Genomic DNA, 9,494 nt, shown 5'->3' with positions numbered 1-9,494 from the left:
TGGGATCTAATGTTCTCTATGTATTAATTTCTGTAACTTAAAAATATAGATACCTGTTAAATTTGCATTGGAAGAACAACAAATAAACATCCGCCATAAAGGACACGAATTTCCATGGCCTTAGAACACTTCAATTATGGTTTTTTAATTAAAAAACCAGCAGTGGCTGTTCTCCATACAAAATGGTATCTGATACAAAAAGACAAATTTGCAAAACACAATTGTTTTTCAGAAAACTGTTTGCATTTTTACAGTCTCGAGAAGGCAGATTGAGAGGATCCAATCAGTAAAAATCTTTTATGATTTGCAAATTTCTGTTTTTAATCAGAAGCTGTTTTATATGAAAAACAAACAGCTCTTTAAAATAAAATTAAAAAAATTCAAAATTTCATTCAAAATTTGATTGCACTACGGAAAGTTTCAAAATTTCATTCAAATTTTGATTGCACTACGGAAAGTTTTAATCGATTGTAGTAAATACATTGCGAAAAAGGTACGAATTTTCGATAGTGGTGAGGATGAGGAAGGCCAAAAAGATCTTTCTAATCACCTGTAATTAACTTAAACTAGAGATTTTTAATACTAAACAATTATCCGACTGGTGGGGTCGACCGTCAAATTTTTCTATTTTTGGCGATCATAACTTTTCTGGTTTGGAGAGCGAAGGTCTATATCAGTAGCTCATAACACTCCTTTTCTACCACATATTCTTCGTCTTTCTTCACTTTACAGTTTTTAGAAACCCTAACTTAGCTTACGTTGTTTTCTCATGCCTGATATAGAATAGAGACTCATTCCTGTAGCCTTGAATTCCCTGCAACGTCGGTAGGAGTGAAAGTGGAAGTGGGATTAGGTTAAGTTAGGTATGAGGGATACTGGGAATCCGGTTTCCAATGCAAAATGGTATGTGTAGTATTAGTATTTGTATGGGCTGAAAGGCGGGATCTGTCGTGATCAAATATATGCGGGCGAAGTTTGTCAGGAGAGATGACATGCATTGATTTATGCATCACAAGTTTTGGAGGTCTCTTTCAGGGGAAAGTATGAATCATTCTGTTTAACTTTTTATCAAGTAGGGTTATTTTCGGCTCTACTCGCTTAAAATAGGAATAGGTTTACTTCAAAATATGCATATACCTAGCTCTATCTACGCTTTTAAGTCCTTTTGATGTTTTATTTGCTTACCAGAGTCTTTGCTGGCTTCCACCCTTGAATCATTGCCGATGCCATTTCTGGTTCGGCTAGGAGTATTTGCATCTGTAGAGGAAAAGGAGGTGGGTACTTACTATTCTCACTTTGAAAATCGTTTTCACTGTCAGACAAGTACTACATATTCTGTTCCGTTACCATACATATAATCCTGCTATACAAAACTGTCTCTGTTTAAAATAGTAAGTCACCTACTGTTGCAGATTTGCCCCCTCTCAGAGAAACCCAGAATCCAGAACATAAGGGACAGGAATTTATAGTTGCAATAAAGTTTATTAGAGACATCAGATTTCTACCGTTCATAATAATTAGGGTATGTCATTTCTGAGTTCAATAAAAGCATTTTATTCATAGTAATTAGGACATGTCATTCTGAAAACAATAGTAGCATCTATATTCAGTCTATTAAGCTATTTCTGAATTTAACTGAAGCATTCATATTCATAGTAATTAGGGTATGCCATTTCTGAGTTCAATAAAAGCATTCATATTCATAATAATTAGGACATGTCATTTCTGAATACAATAGTAGCATCAATATTCAGAGTCTATTATGCTATTTTTCTGAGTTTAACTGTGTATAATTTATTTTGCATCAACATTTCCATCACATTGTTCTGATAAAATCCATTTTATTTTTGTGGGTGTAGTCTGTAGATACCTCACAATGACAACGAATGCCACAATGTAAATTTTATTATTACTGTGAGGCGTTCCAGTGGATAATATCTGCATAGAGCTGAGATGGGATGTAGAAGCCATTAAGTGGGAGTCTAATTTCTGTCCTCTTCTTCCTGTAGGATCAAGCCAAGTGCACAAACTTTGAGGCAATAATGGCCTGAAGATGAAGAAAGATGTGAAATTTTCTACTTGGGCTTTGTTCTATACAGGCTGTAATGATGCGAGTTTTATCAAGGTCACAGTTTGAAATCAGAAAGGTCCAGTGAAGAAGATGTATGCAAGGAATGGTGCAAATGGTGGAGAGGAGGCAGAGGGATTTAAGCAAGAGAATGGGTATCTCGTAGGAACACCAGGCTGGAGCTGCACTACGTTGTGTGGCGTGGAGCACAGCACCAGCGATGTAGATGGAACTTTCTTTCCACCATCTGCAGATCAAAATCAAAGCAGCAAACATAAAAATCTTTCAGGTAGTGATTTTTGCAGCGATATTTTCAGTGGGTCTGAAAATACCCGGATAGGCTTGTGGATTCCTCGATTTGTGACACCAGGCATGGGAAATCTGGATGTGCAAGCAGATCGGGTGACATCTAATGTTATCCAGCTCATGGATTCCACAGCTGGTCAGAGCGAGAAGAAGAAAGCTACGGCTGCGAGGAAAAGCAAACGTTCTTCTAAAGGCAGTGGGACTTCCAGTAACAAGGATCTGATGGAGGTGTACAGAATTAGTCGGCCTTCTGGTAGCAAGGATCGGCACAGTAAGGTTGCTACGGCAAAAGGGCCCAGAGATAGAAGAATGAGATTGTCCGTTGAGACCGCCGTCAAATTCTTCCACGTACAAGACAGGCTTGGCTTTGACCAGCCTAGTAAAGCAGTGGAATGGCTCATTGAGAAATGCAGCTCTGCCATTGATGAACTTCCCCACATATCTCACTCAGAATCGCTCCCAGATTTTAAGTCCTTATCAACGCCCATGAATAGTGCAGCAGAGTTGATAATGAATTGTGAGCGAGATCAGCGTAAAAGAGGTAGAAACTCCAAACTGAGTAGTTGTTCGCCAAATGTCAAGGAGCTGAAAACAAAGGCAAAGCCGGAGAGAGATCAGGAAGGAAGTAAACGTAAAAGAAGAGGGCAAGCTAAGGTTTCAAGTGAAGTTAATCAAAAGGCAGTGGAGACGATGAATTTTCGGCAAGGTCTTTTGCATATGCATTGCCATGATTTGAGCGGGATTGGAAGGTTTGAAAGCAGGCACAAAACTCCATATTTCAATTGTGCTCAGTACTCACCCGAAATAGTGTTTCAGTCCTACCCAAGCAGTAGCGTGCAATCAGCCGAATCGTTCTCAGGGCGAGATTCCACTGCTACAACAACAACAACATTTTCTGTGCCTTCTTCATGCCCATTTCCAAGAGTAATGCCGTCCATCAGCATTGACCCACAAAGCACCATATCCGAATTTTAGTCTTATTCGTAGATCAAAGAGAGAAAACCTAAATGAGCTACTAAACAATGCAAACAATCCGGGCTTTTTGAATAAGGTATGCCACTGTAGATAGTTTGTAAGAGCAAAATTCTTTGGGTTTCCGACCATACGAATGCTTTCTACTAGCTCACCTTTTTTGTGCTGACAGACATGTCATTTGTACTCGTTTTATTTATGTTAACCGTGCAATTGCTTGTTTCTTTTGAACCATGACCAAATATCTTCTGTTGGAGCAAGAGTAAGGACAGGGTATAATTGTATCAAAGGCTTTTCAATCGCTTTTAATCTCATCTGAAGTTCTTTTGTTCAAAATTTAACATAAATAAGAAGAGATCAAAGACGAGAGATAGATAGAAAGTCAGTAACTGCTATGAATAAGTAGTGGGATAGTTTAGGTAGGGAAAAAGGTACGAGAGTAAACTTTTTTAATGCAACGAAGTATTGTAAGGGTGATTGTTATCATTCTTTTACAGGTCGAAAAACTATTAAGGAAAGTAACAAAAGGAAGAAGTAAGAAGAGATAAAAACAAGATAGATAGAAAGACATTATAGTCAAGAGTAACTAGTGGGAAATAGACAGGAAATAGACATAGAATTATTATGTTTCGAGTATAAAATGAGAGGAGAAAGGGATGACTAATGTAGACATTAGGAAGAGACATTGATTATGTTTTGTGTGGTGTTAATCTAGGCTTAAAATCTAGTAATATGTAGATCAAATGAACAAAAATCATGATTTATGTAAGGAATTGTTGATGGATAATATAATGAACTTCCATGTTCTAATGTATGTTGTCTTTAAGTGTGATGAATGAACCTTTTAATGATTTAATAAATTGGTTAATACAAATCTTTTTCTATTAAATATCTAATTAACAATAGTGCATTCACGCGCCACACCTTTTTCCTTGTTTCTCTAGGAAAAAGGTCCTCTTACAGATAGATTGTAGGAAGTTATTGCACCTTCAATGATCTCTAAGGTCCTCTTAGGTTTAGGTGATATATCGGTGTACAATATCCATTTTGGTTAACTGGCATCTTGTGTAGAACTAGAGGATAATCATAAACTACCTACATTTATGCCCAACAACTTTCTCATACTTCTTTTAAAGAAAGAGCAATTTAAACGATTGAATAATATGATTATTATCTATAATATCTTTTTAGGTTTCAGAGTTGGTATCTATAAATGTATATATTATTTGATTTGGAAGAAAGTAATTCTAAAATGGATTTTAGCTATGCAATGAAATAGAGGTGGATCTCATAAGTTGGCCTAGTACTTAAATATCCTTTTAGCCCTCAATTCTTTTGAAAATATATATAATTGGGTTTTAGAGAGGACTAGTTAAAATGATACTAAATTTTAAGGATGCATCTTCTTCTTGATTATAATGTTTTTGTTTGTTAGTTTGCAATGGACAAGTTGATTAAATATATATAAATGATTGAAAGAAGGCTGATTTATGATGGAAAAATGCAACCAAAAAGACATGCTGTATGGAGTATTTATATGCCTACAATGCTGGAGATCTTAGACTTATAATCCCTAAATACTATAATATACAAATGTATCTTTAATATGGCCCTAAAATTTGGTAAGGGTGGACTATTATAATTATATGATTGAATATTGAAGGGTGACTTTAGATTAGTTTCACTTGATTTATGTTTCATGTGCTTCTTCTTAGTTAGTTATGGTGGTTGCATAATCTTTTGTTAATTAGGGAGGAGGGTGTGCAAATCTCTTAAACATTTTATATGAAGGTATTAAATGTAGTTTTGGTTTAAGAATCATTGAACCTTTGAATCTTTATCATTAAATTATTTATATAAAATAAATCAATTATTAGATATTCAATTTTTTTTGGCTAGGTCTTAGATTTTCAAAGGCATTAATTTTTTTGTTATCATCTTTCATAATTTGAAATGGGTCTATTAAATTGAACAAAACATTATGTATCTTTTTTTAATAACAAAGATGACTTATTTTATTATGCTTAAAATTACAAAACCTATATCTTCTAGAATTTTGATCGATTTCGATACTCAATGTTTGGGGCATGTTAGGACTGCAAAATATTGCTTCTAGTTTTGTATCCTAAGTGGTTTGCATTTTTGGTTGTCAAATTTTATCTTCCAATGGTGAGATTTTATTATTCATTATGCCTAAGCTTAACAAAGGGATTTTATTTTTCTCTAGTCTTGTGATTTTCACTAGGATCCCCTTTGTTTATTTTCTAATAGTCACGACCCCATAACCCTTGTCTTTAGTTGCACGTGGCTGAGTTTATGCCTTAAGTCTTAACCCGGCTTCCTTGCTGGTTGCCTTTTAGATTTTACCTCTTATCCTGTGGGCCTATGGAAGTATTGTTTGGTTGTTGGTAGTGAGTGCTTGCATCCCCACGAGATGGTATGTGTTCATAAGGTCTTTTGTTTGTGAGCTTTCCGAAAAGATGCTAGGTGAACAAGAAGTAGGGCCTCGCTCCCTCGCATGGTTAGGATGGATAAGAATGCAAAAACTGGTGGGTGCACGAGGAAATGATTTTTGTGTTGAGCGTGCAAAAGGTGTAGCTCGCGGCTCCGTAAGGAAATTTCATAAGGCCTTAAGTCCTTTGCAGGGATGCGAAAGGCGGAGTATTAGAGCCTGTGCTCCCACAGGGTTACCTCATAAAGTAAAAGAGAAATTTACGGGTGAATAGAATGGAAGAGCTCCACTAAGTAAAGGCCCACAACCTCGTGAAGGTAAAACCAAAGAAGACAAAGGGACTCGTGGGCGTGCAGAATAAAAAAAGTAGGGAGTGTGCATCCCTCACCCCCGCAAGGATGCAACTAAAGGAAAAAAAAGGTTTGCGGGTGTGCAAAATTCTTTTGTTATGTTTTCATGCTTGGCAAGCAATTGCACGCATCAGTCAAATCAGTGGCTGGATCGATAAGGGGGGTTGGCACGAGGGAAATGGAATACACAACACCCCAAAAATTTGATATGTGTGATCAAGGGACATAAAGATCATAACAGAATTGCATGTCCATGATGAGTTCCAGAAGGATAAGTAATACTTGCCTGCAGAGGGATAGTATAGGAAATTCAAAATGACGACGATCGAGGTTGCTTGTAGTGGAGATTTTGAAAAGATCAACTGAGTTGGCAGTAGAAAAAAGAAGGAAATAGCATGCATGTAAGAATTACATAAGAATAAACTATTTTTAGAAATCCCAGTTTCCTATAAAGAGCAACAATTTGAATCTTGGTTAAGAAATTGTCAAGATGATTCTTCATGATTGTCTGAGGATGTTTCCTAAAATGGGAGTTTCACTTGCAGGGCAAGATTCTGCATTTTTGAGTTTTAAGTTTTGTGATATGGGACAGAGAGATCTTCAATAAACTGTTTTACAGCCAAAAGGGCCTTGAAAATGAGTTGGATAATCAAAGGGGTCTTGAAAGGCCTTTTCAATTGCAAGGAACCTTTCAAGGGTTATCCACATTTTCCCTTGCACCACCAAATTGCATAGAGGTAGCAGAAGAGAAGTGGAAAAAAGCAGTTGGGGGAGGTGGATGGTTCAAATGCATCTATGGTATGATTCTACAAGGTTATGGAAGCTGCGAATTCTCTATTAACAATAAACATTTATGAGCTCCTCTTTCCACTTCCATTGTTGCCAATGCAAGACTATGAGTTCCTCCTATAGTTTAGAGGATGCTCCAGTTCTTGTGTCTTGAAACTCCTCATCAAGGGTGCGAAGCTCCTCTTTCAATTGGGTTGGTGCCAAACATGCCTCTGGGAAGACAGCTGCAACGCGATGGTGGCACGACTCAAATGAGTTAGGCTACAACAGAAAATAGTTCTCCATCAAGGTGGTTACGATGCACATGTCTTTTTCTTGTCTCTTTCTAAACCTAGTAAGGAGGTCCTTTTTGTAGGGTTAATGTGTCAATCTGAAATGAGGCCAATTGTAAAACAACCTATATCTTATAGCGCATTCCTTGTTTTTCTATAAAAGGAATACCAAGGTTGTATTTTGGGGGTACTGAAATTTTTAAATCACTAAATCGGGTAGTTGTAGCCCTGTGTCATTTCAGGGTTTTTGAGTCTACTTATAAAAAGGAAGATATAGCTTCCATGTTGTAAAAATCAATTAGTAATGAAAGAAATATTTTTATTGTTTCATATTCTGTCTCATCATTTATTTTCTAAATTCATTTAAGATAATGTGTTAAGGATATATTGGTTTATCTTGGTATGTTTATATCAATGTGTGATCATGCTTGTAGGTTTCTCTTGAGGGAATTAAATTCTATGTGCAGATTACAATGATTTTGGGAAATATTCATAAGATTGACAAGAATGGATAACTACAGTAGCTTAATGGAATTATGTTAATGTTAGGCATTAACATTGAGGAAATTCCCTAATTGGAACTATTTTGTATAATGGGTGTTTATCTTTAGTTTATGGGTATGACTTTGTTCCCTTGGATATGCACTGGTTGTACTTTTTGCTTCAGGAGTGTTTAAGGAATTTTCAATTAAGCTTTGTTCCCTTTTTCTTTTCTTTTGTCTTGAGTGGGCAAGGGGTTTTATTTCTAAATGCATGCTTGATATCCTCTTGTATCTTTAGGCATTGCATGCGTATTGATTTCTTAGTCAAATGTTGAATGTTGCGGGATCAGGGATGTGTATGTTGTGCATACAAAGGGTCCCTTGTGTAAATGAGAATTATCTACCGAGGAGCAAATTTGCATATATGTAATGAATTTGAAAATATCCTAAATTTATTGGTCCTATAGGAATACCCTCCTGAGTTAGGTAGAGCTCGAAGTGAAGAAGGCTTGGTTAAGCCTTGTTTATGTTGGATTTTCTTGTCCTTAGCCTATTAGTAGTTTCTAGTCGATATTAATGGTCCTTTCCCTAACTTGAAATATGATGAGATCCTTAGGGTCAAGGGCTGCAAGAAAAAACACCAACAGGGCAATGTCAATGAGCTATAAAGGACTTCAAAATTATTTAATGAGATTTTATGACAAACTTTCCTTCCCCTAAAACATTTTTTTTGGAACTCCACTTTGAGTATCCTTTATAAATAAATGATTTTATATTTTTAAATTTTGACTGGTATACATTATTAAATCTATATAATAATATTCTAAATAGATCATTACAATAGAAATTTATTGTAAGAAATAATATTATAGAATTAGTAATCAATCTTGATCTATTTTTTTTGTAAATTTAGTTGAGCCTATTATACTCATTTAAATGCAAAATCTCCAAGTACTTTCTAGAAAGTGTTTCTTATTTTAATGCTTGCTTTAAGTATGTTTAAAAAAACTTTGCTCAAAATTCTACCTTTTTATTATTGATTGTGATAGGTGTGTGTTAATTTTTTATTATAAGTTTTCTCTTATATGACTACTAATTCTTTTACATGTTTTATTTTTTATTAGATTTTTTTTCTTATGATAATTATGAATTTATTTATATAAATGAAACAAAATTAGAGTAAATATACTTTATTTATGAAGCCATAGCATTTTATGTTGTTATGTTGGTTGATATGCAACTAAAATTTCTAAACTAGTTGCGATGTTTATTCAATAAAGGTTTCATACAAATTCATCATGGTCATGTAGTAAATAATAGTAGCTTTCTTAAACTATACGATATTTTAAACTTTAAACTATTCTTGTTAGATAAGGTAAGATAGAAATTAAGAAGGTTATAATATTATGTATGATGATTACTTTAAACATTGATAAGAATGTGATTCTCAAGAGGACCATGTTGGAAGGACTAATCATATAGTATAAGGTTTTGGTGTGGTGTGGAGAACTCCATTTATTTTTGTGGTTATAATAAAAATTAAGTATTGATGAGGTAGAGTGTGGCAACTCTATTGGCTATAAGAATTTTCTATGAATTTGTAGAGCCCCTCCCCGATCAAGCTCCAGTTAACTCAGTTGACCATGGTTGACCTTACTAATAAATGCTATAATTCAATAGGATGGGCTATGTTAGACGGATCGATTGGTGAGAAAAGTAATTGAACCAGGTTATAGAATCATTTCACCTTAAGATGTACATTTTGATGTGTTATGGATACATAACTTTATATGATTCTAGAAT

The 9,494-nt window shown here is 35.1% G+C and overlaps 1 protein-coding gene across 9 annotated transcripts; it reads left to right on the top strand.

Moving 5' to 3' along the window:
- The first annotated feature begins 702 nt into the window (after positions 1 to 702).
- On the top strand, positions 703 to 3,577 carry LOC131060789 (transcription factor TCP12). Of its 9 annotated transcripts, XM_057994184.2 has the most exons (5): positions 703 to 1,041; positions 1,189 to 1,274; positions 1,413 to 1,522; positions 1,860 to 1,896; positions 2,010 to 3,577. In XM_057994184.2, exon 5 carries the CDS (start codon positions 2,162 to 2,164, stop codon positions 3,347 to 3,349), a length of 1,188 nt encoding a protein of 395 aa, XP_057850167.1. In that variant the 5' UTR covers positions 703 to 1,041; positions 1,189 to 1,274; positions 1,413 to 1,522; positions 1,860 to 1,896; positions 2,010 to 2,161; the 3' UTR covers positions 3,350 to 3,577. The 9 variants fall into 9 exon arrangements, with proteins under 9 accessions (XP_057850167.1, XP_057850169.1, XP_057850164.1 ...); XM_057994186.2 differs by lacking the exon at positions 1,413 to 1,522; XM_057994181.2 differs by lacking the exon at positions 1,860 to 1,896.
- Positions 3,578 to 9,494: the final 5,917 nt, after the last annotated feature.

This window comes from Cryptomeria japonica, chromosome 10 (assembly GCF_030272615.1).
Source record: "Cryptomeria japonica chromosome 10, Sugi_1.0, whole genome shotgun sequence".
NCBI classification, from domain to species: domain Eukaryota; kingdom Viridiplantae; phylum Streptophyta; class Pinopsida; order Cupressales; family Cupressaceae; genus Cryptomeria; species Cryptomeria japonica.
Note: the sequence above shows the minus strand (reverse complement) of the source record. Positions and strands in the feature narration are given on the sequence as shown.